Source organism: Liolophura sinensis, chromosome 7 (assembly GCF_032854445.1).
Source record: "Liolophura sinensis isolate JHLJ2023 chromosome 7, CUHK_Ljap_v2, whole genome shotgun sequence".
In the NCBI taxonomy this organism is placed as follows: Eukaryota; Metazoa; Mollusca; class Polyplacophora; order Chitonida; family Chitonidae; genus Liolophura; species Liolophura sinensis.
In genome coordinates, this window is record NC_088301.1 from 2856102 (window position 1) to 2877157 (window position 21056).

At 39.0% G+C, this 21056-nt stretch overlaps 1 protein-coding gene across 1 annotated transcript; it reads right to left on the reverse strand.

Moving 5' to 3' along the window:
- Positions 1-1783: 1783 nt before the first annotated feature.
- Positions 1784-19864, reverse strand: LOC135469974 (ornithine decarboxylase-like). The gene is made up of 12 exons (XM_064748650.1): positions 19662-19864; positions 13622-13737; positions 13147-13314; positions 12478-12574; positions 11850-11926; positions 8962-9134; positions 8527-8664; positions 7460-7625; positions 5306-5477; positions 4491-4618; positions 3636-3847; positions 1784-2419 (listed from the first exon to the last, which is right to left on the reverse strand). The coding sequence occupies exons 3-12, from the start codon at positions 13246-13248 to the stop codon at positions 2272-2274; spliced, it is 1413 nt and encodes a 470-aa protein (XP_064604720.1). The 5' UTR covers positions 13249-13314; positions 13622-13737; positions 19662-19864; the 3' UTR covers positions 1784-2271.
- Positions 19865-21056: the final 1192 nt, after the last annotated feature.

Genomic DNA, 21056 nt, shown 5'->3' on the forward strand with positions numbered 1-21056 from the left:
CGACGAGTGGACAACAAAATCGTTTTACATGGACTAAGTAAGCGAAATGCTTTGGGTTTTACCGCGTAATTCGCAATTTTTGGGTCATATGTCGGCGAAGAGTCGTTAGGTGTGTGTACAAAGATTGTATTTCACAAGAACTTTTCACGTGATCCACTTTGCTTGATTCATCAACCCATAGGGCGAGTTATCCGTGGAGTAGATATATGGTTAATGGCTTATCAGGAAAACTTTAGTGTTGACATCAAATGTCCATAACTTTAAAGCCTTTTATGTGATTCCAAAAATGTTTTTTTTACATATTAAACTTTAACTGAAATCCCTTACAGTACTTCGAGACAGTTCTCGTGGTCATACCACTTATATATAGTTATTACAAACCCCAAGCATTGATTCATTCATTCTTGGACATTGGAGTCCATGCAGCCACTAAATTATATCATGCCGAAAGAAGTCTTGTCCCTGATATCGTACTTGGGGGTAACAGAAAACACGTGTAGTCTTGTCGGCAAAATCGTGACTGCGGGTAACAGAAAGCACAAGCAGGCTGGAATAGATTGATTGTTTTCTGTTTATTTCTGGGGTTCCCGCAAACATGACTAGCACAGACCACGAAGTCAATGTGACGTACTGTATTATGACAGCATAAATCATGACTAACACACAGACCAGGAAACACATATACCATACTTACGGGTCACAGCGTAATCCAGTATAGGTTGGGTAAAACAAAACAGAAATCTGTAGCCAAGATATTAATTACTTCTGAGCCTACACGCCGAATAATATTAAGCATTAACAGGGCAAAACTTGGTTTAATTTAATTCAAAGCCTGGCGATTTTCAGTCATTCCTCGGTGATAGTGGTATCCACCACTTTGACATAATTGGACATGGTCCAAGCTGATACATAAAACATTATGTATATTTTAACAAACATTGTCTAAAATTTCATTCTGTACCCTAAAGGCCTCTTAAATGATATCATTAAAGCGCCTTTCACCGTTATATGCTGAGCGGATAGCCTTAAGATACCGTCACGACAGAAGAATGAAAAACGCGCCAAGTCAGGTCTTGAAGGCGGACATTCAGGTACAGATATATACATATGTGCAAATGCCAAAAGAGCGACTGCTTTATTAATAACCTCTAACCAAAATGAAGAGGACATTTCAGAAGTGATTCCTAGTCACAATGGAAAAAGACTTTCCAGACAGGATCAATGTACATGAACAAATCTTCCAGATAATCATTATTTCTCTACAGTACTTAATATAAATTATAATATCTCATTGCCAATTGTCAAAAAATCTTATTCAAAAGAATGTGTTGAAAGAAAGCATGTTAATTAAATCACAGCATTTATAGTGTGTTCATTTACACAATAGAAACAATAGTGTTGGGACTTTTAAGAATGTGATACAGTTGTAATCAATATGAACAAAACCAGGGAAGGCATCAAAATGTCACTTTGTTGTCTTAATTCAAATCTGAAAACTTTGAAATTTACCTTGAACCAAATGTGGGCATAAATTGATGAGAAATTCAAAAATTCTCCAGACAAAAGTGACCAGGTAATGATGAACCCATTGGTACAGCAGCATACAGCACCTAGCAACATTCTTACAATACTGAACAATAATAGAGCACCACACTGAAGACTGGTCTAGTGCAATCGCAGTTCATTTCAATTTTTTATCAATAAAAAAAAAAACAAATTGAAAATATACAGCAGAAAAATTAAATTACCGTTAAACCAGAAAAAAAAAAAATAAAAAAAAAATAAAAATAAATAAAAAGAACTGGCCAGGTGAGAGATAGAGCAGGTGTTTAAATTGTTTGTATACTCAGAAATCAACTTAACTTCCCTTCAAAGCTTGGAATATTGCTGGAAGGACAAAAACTGATAATGAAACTGTCAAAAAATTCTTCCCTTTGAGAAATCAACCACTCATGATATCAACATAATGTTGGTTTGATCAAGACCTCTCATGATCTCAGCTACAATTTTAGTTATCCATCAATTTCCTCTCTTTATAATGGATTCTAATACTGATGTATTTTAAAAAACAAGAACATAAAACGTGTCAACAACCATTATGTAAACAGAAGTACATGTACTTAAAGCCGCACGGCAAACCTTACAAGTTTGTCTTACTAACCTGGCACAGGAATGCTAGTAATTAACTATGTAATCCAAAGCTATCGAGAATCATTTGGGAATTATCTCAGGGCTATATATAGATGGTATCTAGGAGTGAACATTTGGCTTTCAAAGATCCACCTTGGTACAGGTGTCATCTGGTATGTACGTCAGCTTGGACATATCCAGGTCTCCGCACTCGTGTCCAGCCTTCATCTGGGGTATGGCACAAATACATCGCTCCAACTTCTTAGGCTTGGCAGGGAACACGGTATGCCTGAAAAACAAACACGTACCTCAGGGTTGAATAGAGAAGACATTTGCACAAGATCCTTAATGGGTACAAGAAGATACCAAGCAATATAACCGTCCTTGTGGCAAGAATCGCTCGCCTGAATCTGCCTGTGCAAGACAGACTGCAATAAACAGTGTTTATCACCTAGTCTTCTCCAGAGACACCTCTTCAACCTCAGATGCTCCAGTCCAGTCAGTCAACCCTAAATACACTGTAACGATGTACAGCACACACATGTATACATGTATGTGCATTATTACCAAGAAAAAGGTAAAATCTGGTTTTGATTATATGTCAGAAATTTCTGCAAAAGCCTGAAGTTGGCCTATCTTCCCACTGTGTTAGCAACCTTATACTTAATTCACACAAATCAAGCATTAAAATGTCTGTCCACTGTGCATGTATTCCTGTCGGCACAACTGAATGAGCTTGGGAGGCTAATAACTGATAGCTTATGTTTCAATGCCATCCTGATTTCCATTCATGTTCTTCATCTACAACACAAGAGCTTTTGTCACCTGGAGCTGAACTTTCAACTTTCAACCCTAAAAATCAAGCACTGCTACAAGATTTTAAACAGTGACTCTAGTCAAGACCTGTATGTCCCAAAAGCAAGGTTAAATAATACAGATCAAGATAATCAGAATTGCTTCTTAAAAAAAAAAACGCAGTGGTTAGTTCGAGTGGATAACATGGCAACAAACGTTCTTTGTCATTTCCGATTTTGCCTGGCATGCCATCAAGCAAGAACATTTGATGTCACCCACTGCCAACATATTGTTACAAATGACATACTTTCAAACACGCACGATGTCATTCCAGCATAACTGCCATATTCCATGTAATTTGCCTCATTCATTGTCACATAAGGAATATTATCACGTCAGATTAGGAAAATTTTCTGGAAATTCAGAAGGATTTTGTTTTTTTGAGGACTCTTAGCTTGCAGGGGTTAAATAATGTTATCCATTGTAAATCTTTCTGAACTGTGGTGCTGGCTACGTTCCATAACATATCCCTCATATTTTGATATTTCTCTCTGGTTTATCTTCGGACTAAACTAGCACATTAAATTTTAACTGAAGTCAGAAATAACTTTGGAATTGACCCCTCTACCTGAAGACAACTAACCAGATCCCTGTTGAAGCGTAGTAATGGCATCTAGGTTTAGGCATGCCACTGAGCGATGACAACTTACCAGGTCTCTGTTTGAGCGTAGTAATGGCATCTAGGTTTGGGCATGCCATTGAATGATGATGCAGCACACATGGTGTATGCACCCATGTCCTCAAAGTACAGCCATTGTCCGATGTTCAGCTCTGGGAGAAGTACCTTCTGCAGAATGCAGTCCAAGCCGTCGCATGTCGGTCCCCAGATACTGCTGGTGAATGGTTGCTCGTCCTCACAATCCTAAGAGTACATACATAGAACACTTTAACTTCAAAACAAACCAGAAAAGTTCTTCGATTCTGAAAACAATTTGTTTACAATGCATGCCAAAATTAAAATAACACAATCCTTTATCTAGACAAACCTTTCTTAAATGACAAAAATGATAATCAGAATAATACAATAATACAAGAGTGGAGAGATAATGTACACATAGACACATGTGAATTTCAATTTCAAAAAATCAAAAAATATTATCAAAGGATAACAAAAAAATTGAGGTGAAAATGAGTTAGGGAAAGAGATGCTCATGGTGATGAGAAAATCCAGGGTTTCCAGAACCTTTCACAGGTAAAATCATTCTAAGCTTCCATTTCCTAGCTTAAAGGATACATGAAACACTTTGGTTTTCTTTGTTAATGTGCACTTTATCATGTGTAATAGCATATAACAGTACAAAGAAATTTTTCACCTTTCACTTTGGGGGGTAAAAGTTACTTTACAGCACAGTTTTCTTAATGTCCCAGCTGTCAGTGGGGAAATTACGTAGTTTGCAGCTGTGACGTCAACGATGATTCCTGTTTAAAAAGAACAGACCAAACGGGACTGACTGAGGACAGGCGTGGAGAACAAACTGAATGGAAGGGGGCGTAGGGGTGCTTACCTGCAAAACACTGGCTGTGACATGGGCATGGTCATAGAGAAGGCAGTTAAAGGAGCCGTACACACCATCGTTCACATAGTACATGTATGCAGGCTCCTGGTCCTTTGTTGGCTCTCCCAGGCTGGCAACTACAGCAAACACACCAGAAACATTAAAACCTTAGCTGAAACTAAACTAATACTTTTCAAAAGATGTTGTCACACAAAACTAAAGAAAACATTTCATCACTGGAAAATGGTAAAAGATTAAATTTTTGTTACCCATACAGTTTGGGAATGTTCAATGAAAGGGAGACAACTCTTTAACCTTTGTCCACATAGCCTTCTATTTCAATGACAAACCCTACTACTTACCATTTTTAGACATAGTACAGAATCCCATTTGACACTTCCAACAGCTACAAAGTTTGCGAGAATGCCTGATATTTTAATGAAATGGCCTATATTTACCACAACACATTGTATAAACTAGGACCACACTCTAATGTCTGCCTACTGCAAAATTTCCCTTCAGATTTCAATCATAATATATGTTAATATGAAATTTCATGCATTTATCTAAATACAATGGTGACAGCTGCATGTCTGTATGGCCTGTTACGCAGCATGACCAAAGTTGCAAGTCTGCAGAATTCCTCAGCAGAATCTGGCCAGTATTGCTACTTCATGCACGTCAACTCACCATATGAGAATAATAATAAATATATAAGGAAGGGAGGGCACTGATTTGGGCCATCAACATGCATGCACATTCATGTGTCAGAATATAGAAACTTATGGTCTAGAATGTAACAAGCTCTCTGAGTGGACACCTACCTTGCCCAGGGCTTGATGTTTCTGCCTCCCTGGCCACCACTCTCTTAGCTATAATATTGACAGCCAGAGTGAAGGCTGAGGCCACAAAGTAGCGTCCTGGTTCGGCTATCACTCGTACTCTACTCTCCTCAGGGAAGTGTTCAGCCAGTGCCTGCTTCACGACAGCCGCAATCTGCAGGTGCACGTCAAAAGTACAAGTTAGACACAGTCACAATCTGGGGGTACAAGAATATGTCAAAGGTTCAGGTTAGACACAGCCACAAAGTACACGTCGAAGTTTCAAATTAGACACAGTCACAATCTGAGGGTACACATCAAAGTTGGACACAGTCAAAATCTGAAGGCCACAAAGGTACAAAGTCACAGCCTCGAGGTACATGTCAAGAGTACAAGTCATACAGAGTGACAATCTTAGGGTATCTGAGGGTACACATCAAAGGTACAAGTTAGACACAGCCACAATCTGAGGGTAAACATCAACGGTAAAAGTTGGGTACACGTAAAGGGTACATGTTAGTCAGCTGTAATCTGACAGTACTCGTGAAGTGTACATGTTAGACACTTACACAGGGTTCGTGCAGGTATATGAAAATGAAATTCAAGGAGTTCTCCAGGAGTTTTTTGTCATTTTCAAGCCTAGTTTAAACATACAATGGTGCAAATTATAGCATGCCTGCTTTTGCAAGAAATCTCTGCCCTTCACCTTTGTAATGCGACACATTCTTTGACCCGGTCGTGGCTCAGTCAAAAAAAAAAATGAACGCGATATACCATTATACCAGGCTTTTTCTGGGTCAGTATTTTTTTTAGCCAGTGACTTTAGCCACTCATCACATTTTGTAGTAAATACTATTTTTCTTTAGCCATACTGCCTTAGCGGCCATGGCTCTTGTAGGCCTCCTTCTGTAATTAATTTTTATTTGCTTTGGCGTAGCTGCAAGAATCTGTTTGGTCTCTTCCAGGTGTATCTGGAATTTATCAAACGTTACATTTAAAACAACTCAAAATAATGGATCAATGCTTGGCAGCTTGTGTTTGTTTTTTGTTTTTTTTTAAAATCCTTCCTTTTTTCAAGCTATCTGTAGGATCCTAGTGAAATGTAATCTCCTCTATCAGAAAAATTAGTTATGAAATTAATTAGTAAATTCAATTTATTTAAATGCAGCATTATGATCAGTACACTGGAGAAACACAGTTTGAGAGGAGAAAACCACACAGCATACATGTACGTAACGTTACATATTCTGAAACATTTAAGTTACTTCGGATCCAAAATCAAAAGTTTATAAAGTAGAAAACATTAAATTTTTCATGGGAGATAACTTCATTTACAGGTGTAATGCAGTCTTGATTTATTTAACTTGATAATTTTTTTTTTTTTTTTACAATTGGCGATGAAAGGCATCCCCAAAATGCTATGATTCTCATTTGTTATGAAACAAAAATGATTTCAAGCGTTATTTACTGTAAGTCAACTTGCAACAATACCAAACACCCCCTGTATCGATTTCTGGTAAGTCATCGCCATACAACTGTGTTGTTGTTGTTGTTTCACTGAGAAAAGGCTGTTTGAAATGAAAGTAAGTGGGTTATTTTTTTTAATAAGAAAAATTGTGAAAATCTTCTCAAAACCCCAGAAAAATCTCATGGTAGATTTTGTATAACGTCTGTATTTTTTCTTTAGTAAATAAATTTGTCGCCGAAAACATTCACATTTCTTCAAATTTTATCGCCATTTCAAAAAGTTGTTTTAAATTTGCGACAATGGCGAGTGCCAGCTGAAGCCCTGATTACAGGAGAATTATCAGCGAGCTCCTGATATACAGACTCGGCGGTCAGCAGACAATATTTAAGTTCAGGACAATCTCAGATTTTCAAGGAGATTCCAGGAGTATTTGTCTTTTTTAAGGGCTTTCAAGTACTTGAAAATGAAATTGTATTTTTCAAGGAGTTTCAAGGACAGTGCGCACCCTGTTACAATCTGACAGTACACATGAAGGGTACATGTTAGACAGTTATAATCTGACAAACCTAGAACAGATCACACCCAATGTGTGGGCACAAAACCAAGCAACAACCACTAGTGCCTACACGAATGTCTTGGTAACAAACATAGACTGGTACAAATGTAACAGTACTGATATTGTACCTTACCTCCCTAAAGCTGATCGGAGCAGACTGCTGTCCAGGGAATCCACCTCCAATATCCAGTAGAGTCATCTTGAAGCCAAGCTCCAGCCCTTGGTCGAATACTTTTCTGGACACAGAAATGGCTGCTTCAAACGCTCGTGCGTCCTCACACCCACTCCCGACATGGAAACTGGAGGTCAGAAATGAGGTCAGGAGGTTAGTCCGAACAATTCCACAGTTACATGTCTGTTATGCTCAGGTGGACACAGCCGAGTCAAACTAGTAGCCCTAGACCAGTGAGTAACGGTAGTACCAATCTACCTCCTGTCATGCCAGCTGGCTCTACAGCAGGTTTGGCTAAGTAGGTTTGCCGCGGACGTAGCCATGGGCTGTGATTGCCTTTAAGGCTATGCTCCACGCTTAACAATATGCTGTCAGGAATCATTTAAATCACTGAATGATTATACAAATTATATGAATTTCAGAAACAACACAAATAAAAAACACAATGATTTGCTGCATTCAAATTTTCTACACTTTGTATCAGAATTTGAGTTGTATTACTAGAGTGCTCAGCTAAAAAACTACAAGTACACATAAAATATTTTAAGTTTAGCATTTGATTCAAATGAATAAGCTGTTCCCACAAAAGAGTAAAGCATTTATTCCATAACAGGGCTGTATTTTTAGCATAGTGTAGAATCACCCTTCGCTGAACGTCAGTAGCCTTAAACATCACGTTTGATTTGCAATTTCTTAGCACTCCAAAGTAACATATATTTTTCTCATTCTCATTCAATGCCACATGTAGGAATATTCACATATACATGTAGAATGGCACGATATGACAAGCAGCAGGAGGAACAATCTGAGTGGGAGAATCCTCAAATTCCAACCTGGCCACAGAAAGACAAGCGCCCTAAGCACTTGGCCACAGCCCACTCTCCCACTGATGTGACACACAGTATCAGGTAAATATCTACTTTAAGAGATTACACATCTGTACACATATACATCCTGCTCTACAAAATCACCAGTGTTGTAAATTTAGTCACAAGCTACATATAATTTTGTTGCCCTATCTGCCTCACCTGACTCCGAAAACATTAAGCCCTAGTCCTTTAGCCACTTTCAGCAGATGGTAACAATCCTTGGGATGACAACCAAACTTGATGCCCAGCTCACACTGCACCTTGAATTCACTCGGGGGCAGAACCCGTAACACAAGTCTGAAAAACGATTGTACACATTCTTAACCAAACCGTAAGTCACACAGTCTTCCTTAGGACCACTAATATCAACACAATGGAAGAGTGCTTTCAGAATATCATACAGAGGATGGACAAATAGAAGGAGAGACAGCTCCAGGGGAGATACAAGTGTAATTTTAGACCTATCACACAGAGAGTAAAACCAGAGCAGCGACGCCTGTGTGATAGCTTGTAAATGGTCAGACTTCACCAGTGAAATTTGTCAATTTACCTCAGTCAGGGTTTTATTCTGATAAAACTACTTAGTATACGTACTTAGCATCAGGGTAGAGGTTCTTGATCTTGTGCAGCTCTGCCTCATTATCAAAGGTCATCATTGAGACATGAGTCTTGCGAGCATAACGAATGAACGAGGCTTGTTTACAAGGGTTAGCAAAGATGATACGAGATGGAGCCACGCCTAGCTTCAGCACTTTCTCAATCTCAGCCTACAAAGAGAAGACATTTTTTTAATTTACAGTGCTACATTTACATACAGTCCAGACTGGCAACAAACTAGTGTCTAAGCAGACTGTCGTCCACATGCCACCCACTTTCTGCATTTCCAAATCAAAGACAAATGCTGCAAGAATCATAACACTAAAAGCTTTGCAGTTTCTAAAATTTCCTAATTTCTGTTTTACTGCATTATCTAGTCTTATTCTTTTCTGATGTTTTTGTTAAGGATTGTGCAAAACATTGAGTAAATTTTCAGAACATGACAAATTCACAAAATGCCAAATGAAGTTTGACTGGATGCTCATGTAACTGTTATGATGTATACATATAGAGAATCAATGCAGCAGTCACAGCTTGTCTTGCTCCTCCTGCCCATACATTGTTAGTCTGTTTGTTACACCTTACCACCAAATATTGATACTTCAACAGAAAATTTATCTGATTTACAAAACCAAAATGGAGAGAAGCAGAATCAACTCTGGTCACAGGTAGACTTTGTATAGATGAATCCTCACCCACCTGCCTGAGATGAGTAACCAGTCTGCACTGATCTCCGCTTACAGGACTCCTTGGAGTCAGAAACCAGTTTACAGCTGAAACACCTCACCAGCCTGGGATGAGTAACCAGTCTGCACTTGACCTCTCCTTACACAACTGCTTGGGACAAGAAACCAGTTTACTGCTAAAACACCCCATCTGCCTGGGACGAGTAATCAGCCAGTGGTGAAGCACTGACCACTGCTGACATGAAAACCAGTACTAAGTCAGTACTAGACACTGCTGCCTGCAATCAGTAGCCAGTGAGTACAGGCTAAAACAGACCTGATGACTGTCCGGAAACAGTAGCCAGCTGGTACAGGTGACTCTGTTCGGGACTACTGTTACAGGTTAACAATGACATGACTTTGTATGGGACAAGTAGCCAGTCAGTCCAGGATAATAATGACGTGACATTGTCCGGCACCAGCAGCCAGTAAGTACAGGTTAATAATGGCGCGACATTGTCTGGGGCAAGTAGCCAGTCAGTCCAGGATAATAATGACGTGACTTTGTCTGGGACGAGTAGCCAGTCAGTCCAGGATAATAATGACGTGACTTTGTCTGGGACAAGTAGCCAGTCAGTCCAGGATAATAATGACGTGACTTTGTCTGGGACAAGTAGCCAGTGTGTACAGGTTAATAATAACGTCTTTGTCTGGGACGAATAGCCTGTGAGTACAGGTATATAATGATGTGATTCTGTCTGAGACAAGTAGCCAGTCAGTGCAGGTTAATAATGACGGGTCTTTGTCTGGGACAAGTAGCCAGTGTGTACAGGTTAATAATGACGTCTTTGTCTGGGACGAATAGCCTGTGAGTAAAGGTTAATAATGACGAGTCTTTGTCTGGGACGAATAGCCTGTGAGTACAGATACATGTATATAATGATGTGATTTTGTCTGGGACAAGTAGCCAGTGTGTACAGGTTAATAATGACGTCTTTGTCTGGAACGAATAGCCTTTGAGTACACGTATATAATGATGTGATTTTGTCTGGGACGAGCAGCCAGTCAGTACAGGTTAATAATGACGGGTCTTTGTCTGGGACAAGTAGCCAGTGTGTACAGGTTAATAATGACGTCTTTGTCTGGGACTAATAGCCTGTGAGTACAGGTATATAATGATGTGATTTTGTCTGGGACGAGTAGCCTGTCAGTACAGGTTAATAATGACGGGTCTTTGTCTGGGAAAAGTAGCCAGTGTGTACAGGTTAATAATGACGTCTTTGTCTGGGACGAATAGCCTGTGAGTACAGGTATATAATGATGTGATTTTGTCTGGGACTAGTAGCCAGTCAGTACAGGTTAATAATGACGGGTCTTTGCCTGGGACAAGTAGCCAGTGAGTAAAGGTTAATAATGAGGAGTCTTTGTCTGGGACCAGTAGCCAGTCAGTACAGGTTAATGTCGCAGCAACAATTCGTCTGGGACCAGTAGCAGCACGGCCATGGCTAAAGCAGGACACCTGCCAGTAACAACAGGCCAATGGTGCAAAAGTCTGAGTCTTCCACAGCGAGAGTAATTGGTCAAATCTACTTGGAGTAACAAGACATTTTCAGTGGAGACTATAGGTGTTAACTATTATATGGAAACACCAATGTCGCCAGCCTAGCCTACTCAATCGTGTGACGTTATCTGTCGTTATTGTTACACGACTGGTCCACATAAGCTGGCGACACCGGTGTTTCTGCTTAATCATAAGAGTTCTAGGTCTCACTTGCCTTGCTACTAAACCAGCTTGTGGACAGAGCATTCTAAGCCAGTACTGAATTAAATCTGCAGCCAAGTTTCAGAACAATACCCTTGAATACAGGAAACTAATGACTACAGAGCACTCCGGTATCTCAAGTGGATGTACAGTACAGCAGAATTCTACAACAATTGCTGCCTTGGGTCATGAGGGCAGTGTAAGATACACTGTCCATACACTGACAATGTTCCCCTTCCTATTCGTGTGGTGACGCGAAACTTCGGCCATCAAACATGGATAGGCCCCAGACAACGTACCAGATGCAAACAATCTGGCCACAATGGGAGGAGGATATAGGGATATGACCTGGATGTACTGTAAAACTGAGATGAAACTATATCAAACGAGACGCAAAAACATCAGAATCAAGGCGGACAAATCTATCAAAATCCAATATGTGTATGACAAGTACTTACCTTGCTAGCACAATCAAAGGACGTGCCAAGCTCGGCCAGGGTCTTCAGCACTGCAGGGCTGTCATTACATTTCACAGCTGAAACACACACAATTTGACAAATGCCAATGCTTTCCTTGAGGCAATTTATAAACAAGAAATCCTATTTCATATGAGGTTCTACAGCTTTGTGGTTGCCTTCTTGGCTAATATGGCAGTTTCAAATTTAAAAGTTATAACATCATGGGGACATCCCTTTGTGCCATGACTTTGTTGCTTTAGTGACCTGTAGGGCAACTCAGAGCATTTTAACATGGGAGGGTATATACTGTAAATTATACACAATTTTTTTTCGATATTTTGGAGATTTGCATGGTAATTCCCGTACATGAAGTCATCCATCATAATATACCCAGCATGTTAAATGTGCTGATTTTCCCCGCCATGCTGTAATGTAATATCATGAGACAAAGGGACTGTTAGGCACATCCCTGCACCAACATCCTTTAACGCTGTTATTACTGTATATATGAAGTATCGACCTGGCATTAAATTCATTTCAAAAGCTGAAAATACTTATCTAATACCTTATCTATTCAAATTTGATAAATACATGTATTTAAGAGAAAGCAGATTAAGAAGGAACTTACCATAAAAGGGCTGAATGCGGGGAAGAAGGGAAACCCACGCTTTATGTTTATGGATAATATCACCCAAGTCACCAATGAAGAAGGCGTCCTCAGTATCCTGTAGTGAACAGACCCAAAAGCCTTAAAATCTGACTGCATGGCTAAATTAGCTTACACAAGCAGTCACAGCATTCCCTAAAGCCTTATTCCCTGATGTCGATTTCACAAAGCATTTTCAGCCATTTACTTTCAAGTAATAGGCACCAGAAATAAATGTAGGTGCAAGTAACCAGATTTCGTAAACCATTTTCTTCTAGGTACTAGGCACTAGAAATGCAAGTAAAAAAACCAGATTTTACAAACCATTTATTTCTACGTAGGTCTACCAAGCACCAGAAATACATGCAGATAACTTCACAAATCATTTTCAGTCACTTACCAGGCACTAGAAACACATGTAAGTAACCAGTGTTGTGTGAACCTTAAATCTGAACTTTTGATAATTACGTAAATCTTATGTGATTTTCTTCAAAAGTCTGTTTCTTTTGGGGATCTTTTTTCAAGCTGCTGTTCACTGGCTTTATTATAGGAAATATGTGGTGGAGTAAATTATGTTATAAAAGTTAGAAATGGCTAACACTGTCTGTAAACTATATAAAAGAAAGACAACAGGTAAATCAGTATAATTACCTCCAGTCCACGGCACTCTAGTTTGTCAGTGATGAGACGTTGTTTGGATTTCTCAAAGGGAAGAATTTCTACAGTACAGTTATTTCCTAAATACTGCTTCATTGTTGTAGCTTGTCAGTCAAAACAACAACAACAAAGTTAAGCTGAATATCTGAGTATACAAACAATCTGAAGACAAGACAGAAAAAACAAAATTAGAGTAACTTCATTAACTGTAAATGCACTTAAATGCAGTTAAATGAATGACAATTAAAAACACTTAACATGATTAAGAGTCTTTGTTGCCCATTAGCCACTATTTTATTAACTGAATTTATCTATGTACCCATCAGACAGAAGCTCATGGCATTTTGCACAAGGGATTTTTGTATCAAGATTGTTGAGCTGACTACAGTCATGTTACTAGAAAGAGTGATATACATGAGGGACAACTGCACCACATTTACATGTATTACCAGCTAGAGCAACATCATACCTGGCCACAAAAACACCTGCTTTCAGCCGATGCTAGCTGGGATCCCAGGGTGGTTCTGCGTTGAAGTCTACCGTCCGGTAGGAGCCCTCAGGGCTTGCTTTACTAATGGCCTTGCCCTGGGGAGAGAAAAAGAATACACAAATTGAACATGGAAATAACACACAATAATTAACTGAACAGACAAATGAACGTCTCCTGCCCTCACTGGTCTACAATAAATTCTTACATTTACGTAATGTACAGTCCATGTATTTATATATACCAAAAGCAAGTTAAAGTCAGCACTTAGAAGACCCATAATTATGGACATGGATCAACCCAATAAAAATGTGTACAGGAGTTCCCACAAAGGCAACATAATTACTGTCTCAAGTCACTGAAAACTGAGAAGAACCTGGCAAGCTGTTGCTTCAGAGAGATAATACAATAATATAACAATATCGTCATTAAAAACCAGCTGATTTATAGATACACTATAATTAAACCAGACCTTCTCTGACTATAGATATACTCTATAGATATACTGGTACAAAATTATAATGTAAATATACACATACTCATTTTTTTTTTCATTGTATGTACCAGGTAGGTATAATTTATTTATTTATAATTATATATTTACTTGGTTGATGTTTTACGCAGCACTCATGAATATTTCACTTCCACGACGGTGGCCAGTATTAAGTTGAGAAGAAATTGGCAGAGTGCAATTGTGTAAATGTGTATTTACCCAGTCTCTAATACACTCTGGCTTTTCATTTGTCAGTTCAAACATGTAAGCGTACCAGTCCCTTGACATTTTATATCCATCTAAATCTGCATGATATCAATGCCTCTCAGACAAGTGGAGTGAGTCACATGCCTTGGGAATTTATGACCTAGAGACAAGTTTATACCCTGATAGAATAAAATCAAGCTATCACCACCAAACTTCATGTAAGACCACCTTAACATTCTTCACGAGAGTGCAGAATGACTCATTTATATTGCTGCCTATACCTCAAAATATCAAATACAGTAAATGTATTTAAATGGTTTTTGGACCTCGTGCCACATGGTAAAGAGAGAGTGAAGGAAGATGTACATGTTTCTTGACGTACATAATGACATATTCTATGCTACAGAACTGGTACCATATCATTTCTGCTAATTTTTCCTTGACAATGAAATGTACACAAAAAAATCCACAACATGTAAATGTATTTATTGTTCTCCAGAGAGCACATGTACAGGCGCATTCAAATAAGGTGCAAGCACATGACACAAACAAGGCGCAAGCACATGACACAAACAAGGTGCAAGAACACCATGACACAAGGTGCAAGCACAAAATACAAACAAGGTGCAAGCACATCATACAAACAAGGTGCAAGCATGTGACACAAGGTGCAGGCACATCATATAAATAAGGTAACACATGAATTCTCATTGAAGGATTAGCTTCATAAATATTTTGGGACATGCTTGTATCTATCCTGACAATTTTGTGAACTGTGTATGCTCAACAGTTCAAACTCAGACTAGAAATACACAAGGACACGTACTTGGAGAATTAAATGTAAATGTATAAAAAGAACAGTGGTTTCTTGTAAATCAGAAACTAGCACAATATCACAACACCAGCAATATCTCCCACAAAGTTCATGTCTTCCATGTTCAGATTGGTTTGATTTGTCACAGTGACTCAACATATTTGATCAGTTGAATGAAATAGTGTTTTCTGTCCAGTTTTTGTTGGGCCAGTTGAATTAGAGGACGCAACAAATCACAGGACAAAATTTCCCTTGTTTAAAGAAAGTCAAAACTTTGACCAACCGCGTTACTTGCAAGTACAGAGTTGACAGTCAAAGCTAAAAAATCAACCCTGTTCGTAGACATGCCATCTTATTTAATGTTATCTGGAGTATTGGTGTATACTGTATACTGATGCATGATGCCCCCTAATGTATACACCTATTTACTGCTTTCACAGTTGTATGAGGTTTTTGGCGGGAGAATGGGGCAAGTGCACTTCAATGGCCTGCCTATCCCTCCACAAACTTCACTTAAGTACACATAGGGGTAGATAAACAGGATGGCCTCATTGGCTTGAGTAGCCTAAGCACCTCACAGAGGTAGGAGGATTGATTTCACCAGCCTTTCCCACACAGAGCAGAAAAGAACATGTTCTCTGGGCCTCTCTAAGGTCAGGTCAGAGGTGGGAAAGCAGAGCTCAACTCAATCTTGTGTCTGGTCTCTAGAGGGACAGATGTACAGCTACCAGTACCTGGAGAATGTGTTGCCCAACCCCCTCCCCTCCATCTCTCCACCCACTCACTGCCCCATGACTAACAGGCTGGGAGCACATGAATCTCGTTCTGTTAAGCCTGTTCCTCACATTGACTTCACTTCTGTAATCATGTTACATGTGCATGATGATGTAGGTGAAATCTGTGTTTTATCAGCATAACCCATACAACAATAAGCTCATGTGATCAGTTGGATCAGCTAGCCAGATAACAAATACATGAACATGTATATACACAGCCTTTTGTCTTGTTTTGAGCTGTGATACATGTTTGTGATCATATCATCCCTTAAAGAAGATTAAGAATGTGATAAACACACATAAATTCATACTCCCCAAACTGTTTTCGCGTCAGTTATGTGTTATTAGCACACCTAGAGTTTGCTTTAGGTGAGAAAAGCCGAAGGGACGTGACAGTACTCCTTAAATACAAACTATTTATTCAGAATACTCATTTTCTAAATATGTCTATAATAACATTCCCTAACTTAATTTTGTAAAATCCTCACCTTGTGTCACAATTCAGAAGGTAAATGCACCAAATAAAAAACCTTATCACAAATACAATGCCAGTGATCAGGGCCATACATACTTTTAGGTCCCGAAAAAATTTGGGACTCCCAACAGTAGAGCCAATCAAGTAGTAAAATTAAGTCATTTAATAAAAATTTGACGGCTTAGCAATAAAAAGTTCATACAAAATTGTTTTACTTCCACAGAGCACAAGTTTGAGTGGCATTAGTAAAATTTCTTGATGCACTGTCACAATGCCAAATTTTCTTTTCTAAATTGCATCATGGACATAGCAAATTGTCCCTACATCGTCTGGGATTCTCGATTGCCAATGGCTGATCACATGGGTAAAAATGTTGACATACACTTGTCTCTGGTGCAGAAAATGACCATAAGAGGGTATATATAATTTAAACCCTGCGCAGCTGAATTACTGCACAGGCTGACAAAACTTTTCTTCATGATGCTGCATTCTATCATGGGTGATTGTGACGTCACACCACCACAGCAGCACTGTCTGCTGTTGACAGGGCCTGAACAATTTTTGTTAGCTCAGGTTTTCATGTGCAAGAATGGCTTTCTATTTTATAAATAGTGTAGGGTCAAAATCATTATCCACTCAGAGTTTAAATGATCCCCATATACTGTTCTCAATATGTAAGAATATTTGGTGAATTAAGCACAAGTGGCTCCAAGCATTCAATATGCAAGAGGTTAAATGACCTGAATTATTGTATGTGTGTGCTGTTCAGTTTTTATAGGTACAGAAAGCCGAACAGTGCATAGGTATATATATATATATATATATATATATATATATATATATATATATATATTACCTGGTTGGGCACACACCTGAACACTTACAGCATACTAGCATTTAGGCGCTGGGTTGCTGGCCAAGGTTTAGAACTAAATAAAGATTGCCATTAACCTAGTACACTGCCTGGTGGAGAAATGGGAAATGTTAAATGGGTAACTAGAACTGGTTCCAGTTCTACAAACCTGCTCTAGGCTAAGTTATTTGTAACTGCCATGTTTGCAAACATGTTTTGCTATGGTAATATTCAACTATTAATTATACAATAGTTGTGTAGTAGTGCAAACAGGCCCTGTCAGGACTGAAAAGTTACAACATATTTGCATTTAATTAATGTTTCCTTTCCCTTTTTCATTACTTCAATTTTTACTTCACTATCTTACAGTAATAAAAGATAACATCAAATGTCTGTGAAGATGTACACTTACATGCATAGTTCAGTTGGACCACCAGAAATGGTATTAATTTAATAATCTTATTTTTTATTTTTATATATGTAATAAATTACCAGTTGTAATTTTAAGTGGTGGACCAAAGTGTGTGATACACATACGTGTAATACTGAGCTCCTAGTGGGCCTGCAGGTTGGACAGAGACCAGGGGTTGGCTGGGTTAAGGAGGACTGAGTGTGATTACATGGATGAGAGGAGAGTGCAGACACTCCAGAAATAACGTCTGGCAGCCATGTATTACTATTAGTAGGAATCGTATAAAATACCTATAGATTAGAAATGAAAAGCTACACTTAACAACCTACAACCTCGCTATCTGGTCATAATCATACCGGGGGGTTATTAACAACTGCAATACACTTTTGTTTCCTACACGGTGACTTGTGAAATACACGAATTACAACCCAGACACATATAACAATAATTCTACATGGCCCTTAGTTGCAGGCCATGCGCAAATGTACTGATCAAATGGACATGACCTTTCAAACAACATCCGAGTGTGCAATGCAGCACACACGCAGGTACTCTTTACCTCCCTGAATAAGATCATTTCATGCTGTTTATTTCTACAAATAGAAGAATTTGAGTTTGTTTTCTTGTTAGGTTTACTTTTATGATTTACATATAGAGGCGACCTATCACAATTTCCTTCAGTGATAAAAGAGTTTTGATGTCTATGTTAGACTTATAACAAGGTAGGCCAATAGAATATATGGATTTTACTAAGAAAACATGTAGAAACACTCAGAGCATAGATTTAATGGTGAGATGTGAGCACTTCAGTGGGATCTTAGCTTCTACCAGGTTAAATGATAGCGTGTTGGTATAACAGCCTAACCCTACAACTGTGCTAGAGGAAACCTGTTAGCCCCGTAAGACTACAACTTTTTCCATTCTGGCCTAGCATCTTTGGAGTCTTGACCCTTACAATGTTAATTTTGCTATCAACAAAGGTCCAGACTAATTCTCTTTGTTACCGAACAAGTGTCACGCAAATAAAATAAACCAACCTAAAGACCTGCTTTCCACACCCACCGTCCCTACTCGATCTAGAACAGATTTATTACACACATGAAGGTTTCAACAGTATATGCTCCTCATCAACTGCCACCATGTTAAGCAGCTACACACGTCCTGCTTCATAGTCGAGTAGTGGGAAGATGGCGGCTTTCGGCATTCCCTAGCTGCCTTCATTGCCATGATAAATCTATTCTAAATCTAATAGAGATGCACGGTGGCAGTGTGTTGGGTATGGCAAGCAGGTCCTTAGGTTGGTGTATTTTATTTCGCAACACTTGTTCGATAACAAAGAGAATCGGCCTGGACCTTCGTTGAGTACGAAATTAACATCGTAAGCGTTGAGACTCCAATGACGGCAGACCAGTGTAAAAAATGGAACTGAAGTCTTTCAGGGCTTGTATTCAGTAAAATTACCTGTAGTCGAGCGACGAGAAACAATGACTGAAACGTTATTGGTTTAGGAATTTCACACGCGTATTTCACACCAGTTGAAAGAATTAATTAAACATTGGGCAGTTGTGAAGACTGGCTTGTGACAACAGCCCCATCTATATAATTCTGTACACCAGAAAGTTATCACTGGCTGATGACATAGAAGCATATCATTAATGCTCCTACATGGCAAAGTCATTAATCACTGGTTTCTATACTAAACAACCCCTTAGTGCAATCTCAACAGACTAATACACGCAGGGCAATGACCTATTCGCCATATTTAGTTCACACTTATTCAGCAAATTTTAAATGTAACACATTCTACGCGTACGTGGGTAATTGTTCCAACATTCAATGACAAGTGCTGACAGGTCTCATAGAAACAAAGTGAGGAAGAGGGATGTCAAACACTTGCGCAATCCCTGGCCAATAAGGAAGACATGAATGGTGAAACATGCTGGACTAGACATGTTCTTTCGAACGGACACTAAAAACTTGATGTGATCATACCGAAGAAGAAGCTTCCCAACCGTCGGCGTCGTTTAACTTTAAGGCCGGAATTTTCGGTATTTCTCTGGGTCCAAACAAATAAAATTCAAAACGATCGCTCTTTAGAGAGCCGGCACACCGCTATCGAAACGCTCGCTTTGCTGTCAACATGCCCTTCTGTTTCTACACATGGACACACTACTTAGCAAAGATGGCGGAGAGACTGGGTTTTATATGGTGTCAGCGTTCGGCAAGGCGCGGTAAATTCCGGCTACTTCCGGTTTATCACGTGGCGGTAGCACGTGACGGTACCGGGTACTAGAATTGTTTAACTCATGACTAAAATAACAGTTTTAAAACGAATACCCTAACTACAAAAGAAAACTTTCCACACACGTCAGCGTGTTTATATCAGTGATTTGGTACGTTCGAAAGTTAAATCTATCTTCCGTTGGGAATCCCAACCAGTTATAAGTACATATTTGTGGAACCGCCTATAGGCCCCTATTCACACATGTTGAATCAGTGATGTAGGCCTACGCATACATTCTGAAGTACATTTAGGATGTGGGATTGTCGGTTCAGATGTCACACTAGTACAGGTGCAGCGAACCCAACTAAACAAGCTATCTATAACGCCACGCGGGTCTTTCAAAAGTTTGATGTACAAGACATTTGGTTACCGGTGTTCCATAAATTTGTTTGCATCAGTGTTGGTTTCTACCAAATGGTGCACGTAGATATTGTTGCGTTTGTGCCGTACACGCTCACCTAGGACTACTGTATGTGGATATGCAGGCATACATTAATGCATACATGCAATGCAAAGTAAACATGAAATACAGCGGATAGTACGTGGGGCAAAAGGGGACATTTAACTTCAAAGATTTCCTTGCAACATCAAATTCAGTAGGCCTGCCTACGATAGCCAAAAGAAAATACTATTCGTGAGAAAAGGACAAAACGAAGACCCACTACATGTCGGCCTACCCTAAATACATCCTTTTACCTAAGAGCTGTCTTTTCTAGTGGACGTAATATTTTAGCTGACAATAAGAGAATGCGCTGTGGTTATCCCACTGGTTAGGACAAAATGCACTCCGTGCTAATTAAAGCCGTTCAACTGAAACGAAGATATATAGCAGTTTGAAAAACACCCATGTTTCTTTTTTTTTTTTCAAAGATTTTTCTTTCTACTTTCATTAAGGTAAAAACAAATTAGTTTTGAAAGTAATTTTTAAAATCTTTTTGCTCTCCGGATATAAAAATTCCATCAATATTCCAGGCAAAAGTTTGCTTAACAGAGGTTCTAGTACCGTTATGTTTTGTACAATGTGTTCCTGAGCTGTAGACATTGTATGCATGCTCAATGTCTTGAGAAACCTTTAGTCGATTATACTAGAAGTTGCACACAGT